Source organism: Pelophylax lessonae, assembly GCF_965119305.1.
Source record: "Pelophylax lessonae genome assembly, chromosome: 5".
Lineage (NCBI taxonomy): Eukaryota > Metazoa > Chordata > Amphibia > Anura > Ranidae > Pelophylax > Pelophylax lessonae.
The window spans coordinates 63515915-63535041 of record NC_138772.1 but is presented as its reverse complement, the minus strand read 5'-3'; the positions used below and the strand labels follow the sequence as shown (position 1 = coordinate 63535041).

General features: G+C 42.6%; 1 protein-coding gene across 1 annotated transcript in view; it reads left to right on the top strand.

The window, feature by feature from the left end:
• LOC309556293 (ATP-dependent translocase ABCB1-like) overlaps positions 1–19127 on the top strand; it is a 94685-nt gene that overhangs the window by 21428 nt on the left and 54130 nt on the right. Inside the window, exons 2-7 of the mRNA XM_082258731.1 lie at positions 1947–2138; positions 2457–2628; positions 6447–6571; positions 10038–10209; positions 12631–12744; positions 15447–15557. Coding sequence (XP_082114857.1) covers positions 1947–2138; positions 2457–2628; positions 6447–6571; positions 10038–10209; positions 12631–12744; positions 15447–15557 — 886 coding nt within the window. The remainder of the gene's footprint in view (positions 1–1946; positions 2139–2456; positions 2629–6446; positions 6572–10037; positions 10210–12630; positions 12745–15446; positions 15558–19127) is intronic.

Genomic DNA, 19127 nt, shown 5'->3' with positions numbered 1-19127 from the left:
TTTCTCCTGCCAGTAAATGCCAGTGACAGGAAAAGGTTGCCAGTAAAAAATATGGCTGTAATGCTTGGCACAGAATTGCGCATGTGCAGTTTCGGTCAGGAGGTGGCTGAGACCATCCCAGATGCCTGCTACAGTGTGTTCGGGCAGTGTCGGCGGTTGGGGGGGGGGCGCTTTTGGCGGAGGTGGTGCCTGAGTGTGACGTGTAATGTCATGGCGCAAGGAAGCCGTGTAGAGCTGCCAGAGCCTTGTGTGTGGGACGGGAGCAAGGCAAGCCGGGAGTGGGACTGTCAGTGCGGTTTAGACTAAAGTGGACTGAAGGGACCATCTGGCGTGACGAGAGACAGTGTCAGTGTCACTGTGAAAGTCAGTTTCCTGTGCGGACGCTCATTCTAATTTATTGCCCTCCTGAATCTCTGTCCCTGAGCTACTTACTTACTATATGGAAAATAAAATAGGAAATATTTTTTTTTGCCTTAATATCTACCTTAAATCTCATTGGTAATTGCATATTCCACTTGTTTGTAGCCTAAATACTGAATTTTGCACTTAGAACTGTAATTATGTAACTTTTGGAAATGCCAGTAAAAACCTGGCTGTGCCAGTAAATTTTGGGTGTTGTGTCAGTAAATTTCAATCTGGTAGGTTGGCAACACTGTCATCCACCCAGTGACACCATGCAAGGCTTACCAGAAAAAAATTTATCGTTCACTACAAATAGATCAATTTAGGCATCCTCTATATCTTCATATGGGTAGTTATCAATATGGATCACAGATCGTCTCAGACAAATATGGTACAGCCTCACTCCAATGCTCATCCAAAGAACAATATGTTAGGGGTAAAAGAGGAAACCCCTCATAGTGTACACTGTATAAAACGTTCCATTTTTTTGTAAAAAATAATGCACTCACATGTCATCTGATAAAAAGGCATCTCATCGCATATTATCTCAATGTAAACTCCAACGGGTACACTCAAAATGTCACGGAACCATGAACCAGACGTACAACAACAGATAAGTGAAAATAAGAAGGCTTTATTGAAAATCAAGCTGTAAAGCAAAAGTCCAAACGGATGGCGAAACCGAGGCAGAGTCCTTGCGAAGCCAGAGGTCAGGAACCAGGAGGGTAGTCAGACGAAGCCGGGATCAGGAACCAGCAGGGTAGTCAGACGAAGCCAGGATCAGGAACCAGCAGGGTAGTCAGACGAAGCCAGGATCAGGAACCAGAAGCAGCAGCAGTCTTAGAAGCATGTGAACACAGGAGGACCAAGCAAGGAACTGAAGCCACAGACCTCCTATATATATGAGCTAGGCATCCAGCTCCTCCCAGTGGGAAGGAGGAGCCGCAGGGTGGGAGGCTACAAGAAACCCAGAAACCAAGATGGCCGCTAGCACATGTCAAACGAAGGAGAACAGCAAGAAGGTAAGACCATGACACAAAATGGCTTCAGGGCAATGTGGTGACCTCACAGCAGGCTCTGCCATACACGTTTTGTCATATCTTCTGTGCCCCAAATGACGTCAGCTATGACGAAATGCGGTAGTTCCGAGCCTGCTGTGACGTCACAATGTTGTTGCCGGGAAGCCATTTTGAGTGTACCTGTTGGAGTTTACATTGAGATAAGTGTATTTTTATCAGATAGCATGTGAGTGCATTATTTTTACAAAATAAAGGAACTTTTTATACAGTGTGCACTATGAGGGGTTTCCTTTTTTATCCCTACGCATATTGTTCTTTGGATGAGCATTGGAGTGAGGCTGTAACGTATTTGTCTGAGACGATCTTAATCCATATGGATGACTGCTCATATGAAGATATAGATGATGAAAGGGTAATCTATGAGAATTTGGTAAAGGAAAAGAAAGGAAAACATTTGATTGGCTACCATAGGTGTTGTTCTTCTTTCAGACAGACAGACTAATTGTACCTATGTTTCATATTCAGGTATGCCTACTACTACAGTGGATTAGGTTTTGGTGTAATCTTAGCTGCATACATTCATATTGCTTTCTGGACTCTTGCGGCCGGACAGCAGATAAAGAAGATAAGGAAGAACTTTTTCCATGCAGTGCTGCGACAGGAGATTGGTTGGTTTGATGTGAACGATGCAGGAGAGCTGAACACGAGGCTGAGCGAGTGAGTACAAACCATTTATACTCAATTCTACAGCTTTCTTACAATTAGTCTCTTGTACCTATTTATTTCCTCATTAAAAATAAATAAAAGAAAATGCAGTCAGTAGGATCAAAACTGCAGCATGTTGCAACTTTAATTATGAAAAACGAGTATAAGCCACAACATAGCTTTGTAGAGTGTGCTGACAAAAGAGCAATGTAAGACTGACATATTAATAACATTACATTGATTTAAATGTAATTTCTGTGTTCTTCACTAACATACACCTGGTATGTCCCCAATATCACTTTCTCCTTTTTTCTCATATGTTTATTTTAGTGATGTCCAAAAAATTAGTGATGGAATTGGTGAAAAAATCGCTATGCTTATCCAGTCCTTAACTACCTTTGTGACAGGTTTTATTATTGGGTTTGTGAAAGGTTGGAAGCTGACCCTGGTTATTCTAGCCATTAGTCCTATTATGGGGGCCTCAGCGGCTGTATGGGCAAAGGTAAGAATCCTTCTGTACTTATTACAATTCTAGGTGGCCGGCATGGTTCTGTTGTAGGATTTTCCAACTCAGGTACAGTTACCTGACCTCCATTAGTCAGTGATACACAATTCAAGATATACAGGTGCATCTCAAAAAATTAGAATATCATCAAAAAGTTGATTTATTTCAGTAATTCAATTCAAAAGGTGAAACATATATTTTATATAGGTTCATTACACCCAGAGTGATTGATTTCAAGTATTTCTTTCTTTTCATTTTGATTATGGCTTACAGCTTTGAAAACCCAAAATTCAGTATCTCAGAAAATTAGAATATTACTTAAGACCAATAAAAAAAAGAAAAGGATTTTTAATACAGAACTGTTGGCTTACTGAAAAGTATGTCCATGTACTGTATAGTATGCACTCAATACTTGGTTGGGGCTCCTTTTGAGTTAATTACTGCATCAATGCTGCATGGCATGGAGGCAATCAGCCTGTGGCACTACTGAGATGTTATGGAAGCCCAGGTTGCTTTGATAGCAGCCTTCAGCTAATCTGCATTGTTGGGTCTGGTGTCTCATTTTCCTCTTGACAATACCCCACAGAATCACTATGGGGTTTAGGTCAGGCGAGTTTGTTGGCCAATCAAGCACAGTGATACCATGATCATTAAACCAGGTATTGGTACTTTAGGCAGTGTTGGCAGGTGCCAAGTCCTGCTGGAAAATGAAATCAGTATTTCCATAAATCTGGTCAGAAGAGGGAAGCATAAGGTGCTCTACAATTTCCTGGTAGAAGGCTGCGCTGACTTTGGACTTGATAAAAGACAGTGGATCAACACCAGCAGATGACATGGCTTCCCAAACATTCACTGACAGTGGAAACTTCACACTGGACCTCATGCAACTTGGATTCTGTGCTTCTCCACTCTTTCTCCAGACTCTGGGACCTTTATTTCCAAATGAAATGCAAAATTTACTTTAATCCAAAAAGGGGACTTTGAATTACCGAGCAATAGTCCAGACCGTTTTCTCCTTAGCCCAGGTAAGACGCTTCTGACATTGTCTCTGGTTCAGGAGTTGGTTGACACAATGAATGCGACAGTTGTAGCCCATGTCCTGGATAAGTCTGTGTGTGGTGGCTCTTGAAGCGCTGACACCAGCCATAGTCCACTCATTGAGAATCTCCCCCAGATTCTTGAAGAGCCTTTGCTTCACAATTCTCTCAATGCTGCGGTTATCCCTGTTGCTTATGCACCCTTTTCTACCACACTTTTTCATTTCACTCAACTTTCCATTAATATGCTTGGATACAGCACTCTGTGAACAGCCAACTTCTTTAGCAATGATCTTTTGTGACTTATCCTCCTTGTGGAGGGTGTCAATTGGGGATTGACCGATTATCAGCAAGGCCGATATATCGAGGGCCGATATTGCCTTTGGCCGATATATTTGTATCGGCCCCAGAATTGGCCGATATTGCCGATATTCCAAATATTGAGTGAGAAGGCTGGAATCGGATGTTGGGCTGAGTCCGTGTACTTGCCCCCACCGCCGATGTACTGCTAGGTGGGTTTCTGGCCAGTGTCAACGTTGCCAGCAGGCATCTGTGCCGTCACAAGGATGGATGGATGCATGCTTGTTAAACACTTGGAAACACTTGCGCCGGACAGCTGAAGTGGTGGCGGCACGGAAGATTACGTCACTCCACCGTGCCGGCAAGAGACAGGTAGGAAGAGCCAGCGGTCCCGTCACCATGACACTTGCCGTCGCAGTGGTGTGACGCCATCTCCCGCGCCGTCACCGCTTTAGCTATCCAGCGCAAGTGTTTCCTGTATCGGTCTGTGTACCGTTGGTCCACCTGGAGCCCTGTCACATCAAGCATGCATCCATCCATCCTTGTGACAGCACAGACTCCTGCTGGCGACGTTGACACTGGCCAGAAACTCAGCTAGTAGTACATCGGCGGTGGGCTCAGTCCGACATCCGACCAGTGTGTGTTTTAACTTCTATTGATTTTATGCAATAAACTGTGTAGTTTTTTCACACCACTATGCTGTTTACCATCAGGTGTTTGTGACTTATTTCATTAATACAATTATTACCAGAAGCGCTCCCTAACTTCCAGCCTTCTCACTGATCTGACTCTGCAACCATCGGAGCTGCTGAGGTTATATGCAGGCTTTTCATCCACTGGGTGTTTGGGCGCCCTGTCCCTCTTTGTCTGCCCTCCACAAGAGTACCTGTCAAGTAATAAAAATAAAAAAAATATTTTTTTTTTAAATGTATGAAAATATCAGCCAATATCGGCAGATACCGATATGCATTGGCAAAAATATCGGTATTGGCAACAAAAAACTGATATCGGTCGATCACTAGTGTCAATGACTGTCTTCTGGACAACTGTCAAGCCAGCAGTCTTCCCCACGATTGTGTAACCTACTGAACCAGATTGAGAGATCATTTAAAGGCTCGGGAAACCTTTACAGGTGTTTTGAGTTAATTAGCTGATTAGAGTGTGACACAGAGTCTACAATATTGAACTTTTTTACAATATTCTAATTTTCTGAGATTCTGAATTCTGGATTTTCACTAGCTGTAAACCATAATCATCAAAATGAAAAGAAATGCTTTAAATACATCACTCTGTGTGTAATGAATCTGAATAATATTAGAGTTTCACTTTTTGAATTTAATTACTGAAATGAATGAACTTTTTGATGATATTCAAATTTTTTGAGATGCACCTGTATTATGTAGGTACATAGAGACCAGACAGACTCAAGAATGATGAGTAAGCCATTCTGTTTATTTTGAAATGATGAAGCTCTAGTGAATATAACAAACGCATCCAATAAAACAAATAAGTTCTATGTGCCAAACTTGAAGTCTCTCCTAAATCAAAGTCCATTCAGATAAAAAAGATCTTCCACCATCCAGCAGATCCTTGTAGTGTAAGGAAACCACCTTAATCAAATACACACTCACTAAACCATGTGGCTACGTTCACACCATGGCGTCCCGGATTGTGAGCAGAATTGACAATTTTGTCGCAATTGTCGACGAATAAAATCGGCAAACAAAATCACAAGACGCCTGTCGTCCAAAAGAAGTTCTTTTGGGTGGCAGGCATACCCCGATTTTACTGCAACAGTCACGGAAAAATCGTGTCCCGATTAGGGTGCCATTAAAATTAACAGGATCGCAAGTGCGTCCCGCCATAAAGACATGGATGAGCGAGTTTGGGTTGAGCGCTTCTGGAAGAATGGTCAAACATTCCAATAGACACACTCCTAAACCTTGTGGACAGCCTTCCCAGAAAAGTTGAAGCTGTTATAGCTGCAAAGGGTGGGCCAACTCAATACCTAACCCTACAGACTAAGGCTGGCCATACACTATACAATTTTCTTATTCAATTTCCTTTAGATTTACCTTAAACTATGTAGTGCAAGGGCCTGCCTGATTGCATACACATTGAAAGTTTGTAGGTTTGACCCTATATTACATGGTTTTGGTAAATCTAAAGGAAAGTTGCACAAGAAAATTGTATAGTGTATGGCCAGCCTAAGACTAGGATGCCATTAAAGTTCAGGTGCGTATAAAGGCAGGTGTCCCAATACTTTTGACAATATAGTGTAATTTCCAATGGACACATTGACAGGGTCTCTTTAAAAAAAAAAAAAAAATTGAACATGAGGACCGTCATTGCTGCGATGGCCTTAGAAAATGTTAGTTACCTGGCTGTCCTAGTGATGTGGTGCCTTTTACACTGCATTATTCTTCATACTTCAGAGACAGTGACTCAGCTTGCCCCTGTTTTTCTGCCCCTTTACAGATTTTGTCTACATTCACTAACAAGGAGCTGACAGCATATGCCAAAGCTGGAGCGGTGGCGGAGGAGGTACTGGCTGCCATCCGGACTGTCATAGCCTTTGGTGGACAGGCGAAAGAAACTGAAAGGTTAGTCCCTTTTCTCTGGTTATGTACTTGAAAATACAAAGGTCTAATGCATATAATCGTGTGAAAATGTAAGTATACCCCATGGAAATTGTTGAGTTGTTCAACATATTTGAACAGGCAAATTTTAGATCTTTATTGAAATAGTGCCTACAGATTAAGGCGATGTACTTGGCACATGAAATTGATATGGTGTATGTATTTTCATGATCTAAATCGAAGGTCTTCAAACTATCTAACATAGGGCCAATTTACTGTTCTTCAGACTTTGAAGGAGCCAGACTTTGACATCTGGGAGCATTAAATGCTCTGGCATCAATGCCAGGAAACAATCCCCACCATTGATATTAGGTGGAGGAATAGTGCCTCATTGTTGGTATCAGTGGGAGAAATAGTGCCCCATTATTGGTATTAGGTGGAGGAATAATGCCTCATTGTTGGTGTCAGTGAGAGGAATAGTGCCCCATTGTTGGTGTTGGTGGGAGGAATAGTGCCTCATCATTGGTATTAGGTGGAGGAATAGTGCCCCATTGTTGGTGTCAGTGAGAGGAATAGTGCCCCATTGTTGGTGTTGGTGGGAGGAATAGTGCCTCATCATTGTTATTAGGTGGAGGAATAGTGCCCCATTGTTGGTGTCGGTGGGAGGAATAGTGCCTCATCATTGGTATCAGGTGGAGGAATAGTGCCCCATTGTTGGTGTCGGTGGGAGGAATAGTGCCTCATCATTGGTATTAGGTGGAGGAGTAGTGCCTCGTTGTTGTTGTCAGTGGAAGGAATAGTGTCCCATTGTTGGTGTCGGTGGGAAAATTAGTGCCCCATTATTGGTATTAGGTGGAGGAATAGTGCCTCATTGTTGGTGTCAGTGAGAGGAATAGTGCCCCATTGTTGGTATGAGGGAAGGAATAGTGACCCACTGTTGGTGTTAGTGACAGAAATTATGCCCAATTGTTGGTGTCACTGGGAAGAACAGTGTCTGGTATCAGTGGGTGGAATAGCACCCCAAGGGCAAGATAAAGGCAGGCAAAGGGTCGCATCCAGCCCCCAAGCTGCAGCTTGGAGACCAACAAAAATGCAGATTTGTCATACAAGAGCAAGTAAACAAGTAAAACCCATACATTTACCAGCACTTCCAGAAAATTCTAATCTGGTGCTCCCAGAAAATTCTAATCTGGTGCTCTGGTGCCAATAATTAGAACCTTTTTAGGGTGTATGCAAGTGGAACTTGTCTTATTTAACCCTTTTGCTGCCACCTCTGTGCTTTCACACGCTAGCAGCTGGGAATCTGTGTAAATCTGTTAAGCCGACTGTTGGCTGTTAGGTGGAAGTGACCAGGAACACCCTTCCAAACCCCCCCCCCTCCCCCACGCAGGCCCCTCGCAATGTTTGACAGGCTCTGTTGTCCCACCTGTGGACACTGGACTGTCATGGTGGGTGCCGCCAGGTACAGGATAAAGAGACTAGCATAGGTTTATTGGCCGATCTCCCAGAAACCCAGAAGCTATGTGCAGTACATGTAAATAGTATGATAGGGTGCGCTAACTCAAAATAAAAGTGGCAGCAACTAGGATTCCAAACCTTATTGGAATAAATCATGTAGTGAAAAAATTATAAACTAGTGCGCTCAATAATTAATAAATATAGTGGATATAAAACAAATCCAATATAAAGCTTTGAAAAAACTCCAAAACATACAAGTGAAAAATAGATGTGCAACACCTTAGTGATAAAGGATGATGACATGCATTATAATAAAATATAACGTGAAGAAGTCCAAAAAAATATTTAGAAAGGGTGACACATGAATCTTCACTGATGTATTCCGGATATTAGAAATATCCCCTCTTAAAGGTCAGCAGATTCAAACGTCCCATATGACACAACATGATTCAAACACTGCAATGCGATGGCTTCTTACCGACTTTCCACCGAAATGTAGCATGAAAACCTACATCCAATCACTGGAAAAAAGGTTCCGCGGGCCACCGTGTCGTCCCCACACTAAGTGTGACACCACGTGTTAACAGATAAAATTTGCTTCTTACCAGATAGCCATAAATAAGAGCTAATTCCCATAGAGGGACCACAAGGGGACCGCAGAGATGGATGATTCTAGGTTAAGTTGATACTATCCACACAGATGGCTTCACAAGGGTTCCGAATATGTGCAGAGAGCAGCGAGGTGGGAAGAGCTTCCCACAGACAGCACTGGGCTTCGGAGCCGAGTACAGCCATTGTCGGGAGGGACTACGACTTCCGTCAAAATTTGCTTCTTACCAGATAGCCGATAGCAGATGACGGAAGTCGTAGTCCCTCCCGACAATGGCTGTACTCGGCTCCGGAGCCCAGTGCTGTCTGTGGGAAGCTCTTCCCACCTTACTGCTCTATGCACATATTCGGAACCCTTGTGAAGCTCTGTGTGGATAGTATCAACTTAACCCAGAATAATCCATCTCTGAGGTCCCTTTGTGGTCCCTCTATGGGAATTATTGTTCTAAGCTCTTATTTATGGCTATCTGGTAAGAAGCAAATTTTATCTGTTAACACGTAATCCTTTATCACTGAGGTGTTGCACATCTATTTTTCACTTGTATGTTTTGGAGTTTTTTCAAAGCTTTATATTGGATTTGTTTATATCCACTGTATTTATTAATTATTGAGCTCACTAGTTTATAATTGTGGAATAGTGCCCCATTGTTGGTGTCAGTGGGAGAAATAGTGCCCTATCATTGGTATTAGGTGGAGGAATAGTGCCTCATTGTTGGTGTCAGTGAGAGGAATAGTGCCTCATTGTTGGTGTCAGTGAGAGGAAAAGTGCCGCATTGTTGGTGTCGGTGGGAGGAATAGTGCCTCATCATTGGTATTAGGTGGAGGAGTAGTGCCTCGTTGTTGTTGTTGTCATATGGGACGTTTGAATCTGCTGACCTTTAAGAGGGGATATTTCTAATATCCGGAATACATCAGTGAAGATTCACGTGTCACCCTTTCTAAATATCTTTTTTTTCACTGTATTTATTAATTATTGGGCGCACTAGTTTATAATGTGCATTACATAACTTCTGGGTTTGCCTATCAGCTAACGGACGGGAGGTGAGACAACAGGGGGTCTAATAGACCCCTGATGACTCATTAAAGAGACAACAACAAAATAGGTAAGGAGGTGAAATGAACTGTTCCCCCTTAGGGACATTATGAGACGTCCTTAGCTGCCACTAACTTCTTGAGAACACCTGTAACCATAAAGTCAGGATAAATTCCCCAGTGTGCATTCTTGCAACCATCATATTTATGAATTCAACAATTATTCTTTTCCTAATATGAAATCTTGGTTTACAATTACAGATTTTTTTCTGGCAATAAGAGGTATGGGGGGGCGGGGGGGGAGTACATTATTACTTTTCTTGCTGCTATTGTGTTCAGCTACAGGAACGTGTGAAGGTCTGGCTTAATTGGAATTGAATGTGTCTTCCAGGTATAAAAAGAATTTAGAAGAAGCCAAAAAGATAGGAATCAGGAAAGCCATTACGGCCAATGTGTCTATAGGATTTGCTTTCCTAATGATATACGCGGCTTACTCTTTGGCATTCTGGTATGGAACCACGCTGGTCATACAAAAAGAGTATTCCATTGGGAGTGTGCTAACAGTAAGTAATGACTTTGGTGCCAAGAAAAACAATCAGTGTCTATCCTATCAACTATTTAACCCTTCCTCCCTCTTCCCTTCACTCGGAGGATGAGAGACAGTGTGAAGGGTCAGGTAGTTGACTGTCAGACTTCAGCTGACCTCTGACCCCCTGACAGAGTAAATATAACTAAATAATGAGGTGGGTGAAATATAAGTCTTTCATAAGCCTGCACGGGTATAATAATTTTAGACTTAACATGTAGATATTTTCAAATGCCCTATCATGACTGGCCCTCTTTAGAGTGTTACTAAACCTAGGAACCTGCATTCACTATATCTGGTCTCCCACGGTACACAGAACAAGGTAATGCAATTGTTTTGGTAAATATAAACTGCTAAATACCTTTTCTCATCAGCAGTATATAACAATCTTGTGACTTTTATGAGTGTCTGGTTAAAGCTCGTAGGAGGAGTTTTCATTCTCTTCTGACTGTCCTTTGAGGCTGCAGGACCCCTGGCCCTCTGTCTGGACAGTGCTGATTGGCCTTGTGCTGATCACATGCACCCTCCCAAGAAAAAAAAAAATCTCTAGCAATACACACCAAACTGAGCATGTGCAGAGTGACTCCAAAAGCTCTGTACTATCAGGAGATGGATTGGGAACAGTGGAAGGAAGGGAGGGTCAGAGAAGACAGGATCAAACAGCCTTTTTGCACAATGCAGACGATCAACCTCTTAGGTTCCACAGTGAGTATAACAAGCATGCTGTACTGCATATACAGACTGATTTTACTGTTGTGGGTTTAGTAACACTTTAAGCTCACCTGCTGTACTATAACATGCCACCCAATATTGTTCTGTTTTACTGTAGAGATAATATAACAGTAAGGTCTCTTTCAGACAGGCAACAGTGCTTACTGCCATGTGAAAAGCAATTCACAGCAGCAACTGACAGGCATTCTTTTTTATCTTTTTATTTATTTATTTTTTATGTCCAAACAATTTTACATTGTGGGATCACGTTGTTACTAGAAGCCAAGTGTTGGGCTCACGGTTACGGTGCAGGCCCATTGATCTCAATGGCACCGTCTGTCAAACTCTGCACCCCAAGTTACAAATGCCATGGCTGCAAAGCATTGTGGGCCAGGCATGTGTGAAGCCCTGTCAGGCAGTAATGTTGCCCCCACCCCAGCCGCCAATGTGAAATAGCCCAAAAGCCTCTCTCACATGAGTGGCAGTGTCTACCCACATAGCAAGAGCTAGACTTGCCAGACTTCACAAGTTTGTTGCACAATTGCAGCAAGTCCGCATCGCATGACTCCAGATCAACTTTCTTTGCAAAAATTCTGCAAGTCTGCTGCAAGTTCTGGTTTAGTTTATGTTGTGCAATATTCCTCCCACCACAGGGGGTCGCTGTGACTGAATTTTCATGCTGTAGACTTGCAGAGCTCTTGCTGTAGACTCACCACTGCAATTTTGCTCTTGTTAGAGACTTGCCATGCAGATTTGCTACAAATTGGAAAAGTGTCAACTAGAACTTGTGCTTCAAGTGCTCTGCAAGTGTACAACTTGTCAGTGAAAATGTGCAGCAAGTTAACAGACTTACAATTCAACACCGCCATAAATTTGTGGCAAATTATCCTTGCTATCTGGGTACGCATACAGCAATCAGAGTAGCAGCTTCCAGGCATTCAGGAGTCAATTTTTTCTTTCAGCAGAATGTGATTTTATATTGAAACATCACATAACAACTAAAAGCTGGCTGGCAGTTGTAGCTTGACTTCAGTGGGCGACTTTGACTAGTATCACCTGTCAAACTAGGCATGCTGAGTTAAATATGCTGCGGTAGCAAAGCCAGGCATCGTAGCCACAACATGTGTACATTCTGGCTGCCATGTCCTCTTGTAGGTGAGTGGTTAGGGGTGGTAAAAACGCAGGTTAACCACCTGTTACCATCCCCTGACCGCCGGTGAGGAAGAGCCCTTTGAGGAAATCCAAGTGGCGAAAAAACACAAATATTGCTAGGCAGGTTTTTATATTCATCAAACAGACAATAGACCATAGTGAGTAAGGCTCCTTCACACTGGTGGCCTGGGTGAGGAGTGCGGCAAAAACAAGTGGTTGAGCGACAGTCTTACTGCCCCATCCCCAGTCACGACGTCACTTCCGGTTTACTCGGCTGCTAACGATGCTGATTTAAAAAAACTGACAGTATTCAAAAATTCAGATTTTGGTGTTTTGAATACTTTGAAGTGCATTGGAGGGGTTTGGGGTCTTTTTTTTTTTTAAGGAACAGTGTTAAAAAATAAAAAAATTAATAAAATAAATAGAAAAAAGAATGTTGAAAATTCACTTACTAACTGTACTGTATGTATGGACGGGCAAGTTCATTCTTACGGATTACATGCACTTTAAGCTATTTTATTTTTATTCTGCTTAGGTATTCTTTGCAGTCATCATTGGAGCTTTTAGTGTCGGCCAAACTTCACCCAATATTGAAGCCTTTTCCAATGCTAGAGGAGCGGCATATGCAGTTTTCAATATTATCGATAATGTAAGTATTTGCTTAATCTGTACACAAGGTGCATTTGCCCATCGACACAATGCTTTAGGGCCTATTCACATTGCAATGAGGCCACCTTGCGGATTTACCCAAATGCATTGTGTGAATGAGGCCTCAATGTGGTTCATTGGTATAGCATGGGTTGTTAGTTGTTGGCTATTGCAGCCAGTAAGATTGAATAAAGAAAAATTCTAAAATGTCATTGTTCTTTGCCAAACACGGGCCGGGATCAAAGGAAACAGGCAGAATTCAGTAAGCTATACAAACTGTTATTTGCCCTAATGACAGTTAAAGCAGACCTCCACCCAAAAGGGGAAACTCTGCCTGTTGGTATTTGGGTGGTATTTCCAGCTCCTCTTTCTTCCCCCTGCTGCCTTCTGGGGCTTTCGCGCAGAAGGATATCTGCCTGAAGGCTTCACTGCTGGTTTCCCTTAGCGAAGATGGCGGCGCCTGCACCTGAAGCCGATTGAAGAGTTAGCTTGGGGTGTCATCATCGCTGGATCCCTGTACAGGTAGGGTTCCTAATAATAAAAGTCTGCAGCTATAGTATTTGTAGCGGATGACTTTTATTTATTTGTTTTTGCCCAGACTATCGCTCTTCTTAAGGCTCCGTTCACATCTAGGCGTTTTGGGGCGTTTTTGGGGCGTTTTTCTGCTCTAGGATCAGCTCTCAAAACGCCCAACAAGACAAATCCTATTCATTTCAATGGCCCCTGTTCACATCTGAGCGTTTTGACGCTGTTTACAAAACGCCCAACGCTCAAAAAAGTACATGAGCTTCTTTTTGGGCAGATTACAGGCGTTTTCCATTGATCTCTATTCAATCTAAAAACGCCTGCACAAAAATCGCGGTAAAAATCGCGGTAAAATCGCGGTAAAAAACGCCGCAAAAATCGCGGTAAAATCGCGGTAAAAAACGCGCGAAAAACGCTACGCTCAGGTGTGAATGTAGCCTTAATTTCAGAAGTGACAGATAACGTAAATAACAGTCACAATTTTTTCTAAATTAGCATGGTTTCTAAGGAGCGGGTCGGGAAGCCGACAGCCGAGTCCTTAAGAATAGATGACTCATCAGCTGTCAGCTGGTTGCCCGCTGACAGGTGAATGTTAAAAAAACATGTCCACTAATAAAAAGTATAAAAAAACAGCGTGGGTCCGTCCCCCCATGCATACCATCTGCAGCATGTATAGAACATGCTGCAGCAAAAATGACATTTCTAAAGAAAAGAAAATGAATGAAATGACATTTAAATTGCCGGCAATACAATACCATTGCCGACAATAGAAAAATGTTTATAAAAACCAAGGGTGTCAAACTCAATATCATTGCGGGCCGCATCAGATTTATGGTCGCCCTCAGAGGGCAGGTTCTATCTGTAGCCCACCACTATCAGAAGTCAAGAGCCCCCACCCTCCCTTACATCACAGTGCATCCCCCTTACCATGTGCTGCTGCTGGGAAGAAACTGGAGGCAGAGTTGGCAAGCAGCAACTGCCGGGTCTGGAGGAGGGCTGGAGTCAGCTGAATGCCGAGACCAGTAGAGGCGGAAAGGAGGGGGTGCTGCGGCTGCACAGAGAGATGCAGGATCTATAGAAGTTGTGTCCTCTCTGCTGCCATCTGCTGAGACAAGGTGGGGGCAGAAATGAGAGGTGCAAGGGCCACATGAAATGGCCTGGAGGGCCGGATTCGGCCCGTGGGCCTTGTGTTTGACACCTGTGATAAAAACAGTGTGGGGTCCCCCCCATTCTATACTAGGCCCTTCGTGTCTAGTAGTAGGGATTTTAAGGGGAACTCCACTCGAAAACTTCATATCAGACCCTTATCCGAGCATGCAGCCTGGCAGGTTAGCCCCCACTGAACCATATCAGGCTGCATGCTCTCAACATGGAGGGTGGGTGCTTTGAAGCAGGGTGGGCTCTGCCCCCCCACCACCCCAAAGCAGCTTGTCCCCATGTTGATGGGGACAAGGGCCTCTCCCCCACAACCCTGGCCTGTGGGGGTCAGGGCGCTTTTTTGAATCCCAGCCCCCCTCCCCCCCATGTGAATGAGTATGGGGTACCCGTTCACCAAAAAAGTGTCAAAAGTAATAAAGCACAGTGACCGTTTTTGTCAATTCCTTTATTAGAAATAAAAAAAAAAAATCCTTAATACATCATCAAATGTATTTTGAAAATGCAAGCAATTAAGTACCTGAATTTGATCTGGTATCAGCCTCTTGCGGTCCCTGTACAGAAGAGCTCAGAATATGAGAGGAAGAAGCAGTACAGGGAGCCAATCAGATCACATACTGACAAGAAGCATGCTGATAGGGATAATAAGAGAAAGCAGAATGGCAAGAAGATGAACTCATCAATGTTCTGCTTCTACTTTCACTGTCCATTCAAAGTCTGGGGTGGGTCAGAGACCACCTGAGCTCAGAGGAAGTGGATTGAATAGTGCTGGCCAGTAGACTGAGCACATCTAGAGGCATAAACAAGTACTGCAGAGGAAATCTCTGAACTGAAGCTAAATATTGCAGTAATATATGGTTTTGTTATCTTATCTTTTAATTGATTAATCATTTTAGCTTGTTATTTTTGGCTACAGTTTTCCTTTAGATCTTAAGTCTAGTTTTATTGCTATAAATACATTTTCTATTAAAAATAAGTCTTGCCTTTTTTGATATGTAGTATGATTTAAATTGTTTCTTGCAGGTACCCAAAATAGACAGTTTCTCTCCAGCAGGATTTAAACCCGACAAGATTATAGGAGATGTTCAATTCACAAATGTAAAGTTTACCTATCCGTCAAGGCCGGATATCCAGGTTGGTGAAGTAGCTCTTCTATAGCTATCTTAGAATTAATGTATTCTTTTGTAGGATATCTAAAGAACAGTCACTGATAAAATGATAGGCTTTGTATCAGTTTAGATCACAGAAAAGGTTAGCTTCCTGGGCAAGAGATGTTTCTTTCTCATCCATGGAGGGACACAGGAATTCAGAGACTGCGTCATCAAACTGCCGCCGATAGGAATATTGGCCACTGCAGTGTCCTGCTTTACTGGGAAAAGTCTAACTTTTTTTCTTCAAGATTATTTTTCATTTAACCACTTAAGCCCCGGAGGATTTTCCTGCTAAACGACCAGGGGGTATTTTGCGATTCGGCACTGCGTGACTTTAACAGACAATTGCGCGGTCGTGCGACGCTGTACCTAAACTAATTTGACGTCCTTTTTTTCCCACAAACAGAGCTTTCTTTTGGTGGTATTTGATCACCCGTGCGATTTTTACTTTTTGTGCTATAAACAAAAAAAGAGCGTACATTTTGCAAAAATAACAATATTTTTCACATTTTTTTATATGAAATTCCCCAAAAAAAAAATGTAAAAATCAAAATTTTTTACAATTTTCGGCCAATTTGTTTTATGCTACCTATGTTTGGTAAAAAAAAACGCAAAAAGCGTATTTTGCGCAAAAGTTATCGGAAAGGGAAAGATTTTTGTCATTTTTGTTGTTTTTTTTTTAACGTGTAATGGTGGCGATCTGCGATTTTTTTTGCGGTACTGCGACATTGCGGCGGACAGATCGGACCCTTGACTGACATTTTTGACACTTTTGGGGTTACCAGTGACATTTCTACAGTAATCAGTGCTATACATATGCACTGTTACTGTAAAAATACACTGGTAGTGAAGGGGTTAACTTTATTTGGGAGGGAGGGGCTGTGTGTATCCCTAGGGGCGTGCTTTCTACTGTTATTGGCTGTGGCTTGACCTGTAAGGACACTGATCAACGGATCTACATACTAGATCCGTGTGATCAGTGTCTTTACAGCGAGGAGAATGACAGGTCCGCTGGTTCGCTCGCTCCCCAGAGCCTCACAGGCGAGTGACGTAGACCTACGTCACTCTGCCTGTGAGGGGCTGACTGCCGCAGTAAATATACTGTAAACAGTCGGCAAGCGGTTAAAGTGGTTGTAAACCCTTACATATTTGTTCTTTATGCAATATACTCAATAAAGTGACTGACATCAGGTAATACACAGAGCTGAAACAAATCCTCCTACATAAGTTGTTCTTGTTTATCTGCAGCCCTTTCTTCTCTACAGCCCTTAAAAGTGCAGAATTTATACACTTGACTTGGGCTTTAGAAAGCAGGGGAGGGGAGCTGAACTTACACTCTATAGAGATCAGTGAGGAGAGCTCTTAGAGCTAATTGGATGGAAGGGACACACCATCCTTCACAGGAACAGAACTGAGGCTGTCAATCATAGGCTGTGTGCTGGAGCTCCCTCCCCTGTCACCATTTTTCTTTTGGTGTTGGGAAAACTTGTCAGAAGTGACTCATGCTTATAGCAGAAGAACGTGGCAGCTGACTGAAATGACGCTTAGTGCTCTGGATTGAGACAAGCACATGCTATAGAGGGATATGCTGTGTTCGTAATTAATGTCTGAAGTTTAAAACCACTTTAGGACCTACTACATACTGCAAAGCAGGTCTCTATATGCATCTATAAACTCAGACTGAGAATTGGCCTTTCCATTTTCTTTTGAAGTGCTGAACCTGGATCCTGCTGGACTTGACACTGAGGGGCAGGCCTGGAATGTGACTTTTAGTTGCTTGGCTCGGCATTGTGGAAGTTTTGAGAGAAGTGTGTGATGGTTAAGTTCGTTTTGGGCCGCCTTTAGGTCCAGAGCTGTGTCACAGCCCCAGGTGTGACCCTGTCTCTGAAGACCTACTCCATAAGTAGGTCCTTTGGTAAGAGTTTCAGGAACTACCTCATTACCAGGTCAATTGGGCACCATTTAAAATTCCTTCTTTTCATCTGTTTTACAGAGGAATTGAGTGCTTGTGGATGGGTGCAGTGTGATGCGGCGGGCTAGAAAAAACAAAAAATCCAAGTGCAGTAACAGGAATATATTGTAACAGAGGTCCAGCAATACAACCATAGCTAGCTGGGAAGGCAACCCACCGGGATAATTTACGAGTTGCAATGGCAGTGTGACAGTAGACTGGTGATTAAAGGTGCCAACAGCATCTGTTTCGAGGAGCAGAATGAGGCCTGGTTGATCTGTAACCAAATAGGGAGACTTCCAGGAAGGATGGCGTGTCCCTGCACTTTCCCTATTTCTCTGGAACTTTTCCCTGGTGCTAAGCATGTTTCCATCCGACCGCCCCGTAGTGAAGATCGAACTGTATCTATGTCTGCTCTGCATAGCGGAGCGGACACGGACCTGTCATCCACCTGCTCAGCGGGGATCAGTGGAGAGATTTCCCGCTGAGCAGGTGGATCCGCTTCATGGAGTCCGCCCTGTCTGAAAGGGGCCTAACTGTTTTTTAAAACTGTTAAATCGATGGGTTTAGTTCCGGTTTAAATCATGCCCATCTTCCAGACAATATTTCTGTTTTTACAACTATAATAATATTTATAGTATAGTATACATTATTTTTGATTATTCACACAACTTTTTCTGATCTCTTGGATGTAAAGTTTTTTGTTTTTTTCTTATTTATAGTAATTTTGAACAAAATGCACCTTTAGTGATCAGAAGAATGTTTATCTTATCTTTTTTTTTCCACCTGTACGCATTGTACAGTCTCTTTGGGACTTGTGTTAATCATAGAATATTGTTGTTGTGTAACTACCTGTGTTCCAAAGGTCACAACGTTCACTGTTTGTTACACTGTGCAAACACTATAAAGATAACTTTATTTCATCTGAACTCCCGGTACTGTATATTTGTAAATGAGAATATATAAGCACAGCAGATATAAATTGACATAAATTGGGTGGTAAACTCTTTTTCAGTGTTAGTTGATAAAATGATTTTAGGTGTATCTAATCCTAAGAACAAACAGTGTAATATACTGCAGTTTAGCAGTCTTTAGATGAGGCAGTTACATTAATTTTACATTTTTTTTATATATATTTTTTTTAATTTACACCTGGTGATCCTGCCAATAACATGCTTCCTGTTCCAGGGTGACAATGCTCTCTCACTGTCCTGTATCTATAGAAGAGCAGTGTTGTCACCCTGGAACAGGAAGTGTTGGGCATACAGAACACTACTCCCTCCCCTCATTTGCATACCAAGGTGGTGGGGGTAATTCTGTAGTTCACAGAGGTGGACTGGACAGGGCTAAAAATGTGGCTATTGGTCTCTATGCAGCAGAGGTGGTGTACAAAAAGTTAGGAACACAGAGGGGTGGATTTACTGAAGCCAAATAGACTTTGCAAGTGCAGTTGGACTAATTTTTCTTAGGTAATGTAAAGTGGTGAAATTTCACTTTGTAAGTAATACCCAAGCAGTTGCAAGGAAAATTTTAAAAAATAGCATTTTTGCTTGTACGAAAACTTTTTCATCATAGTTTTTGTTAGCGGCATTTTTACAGTGA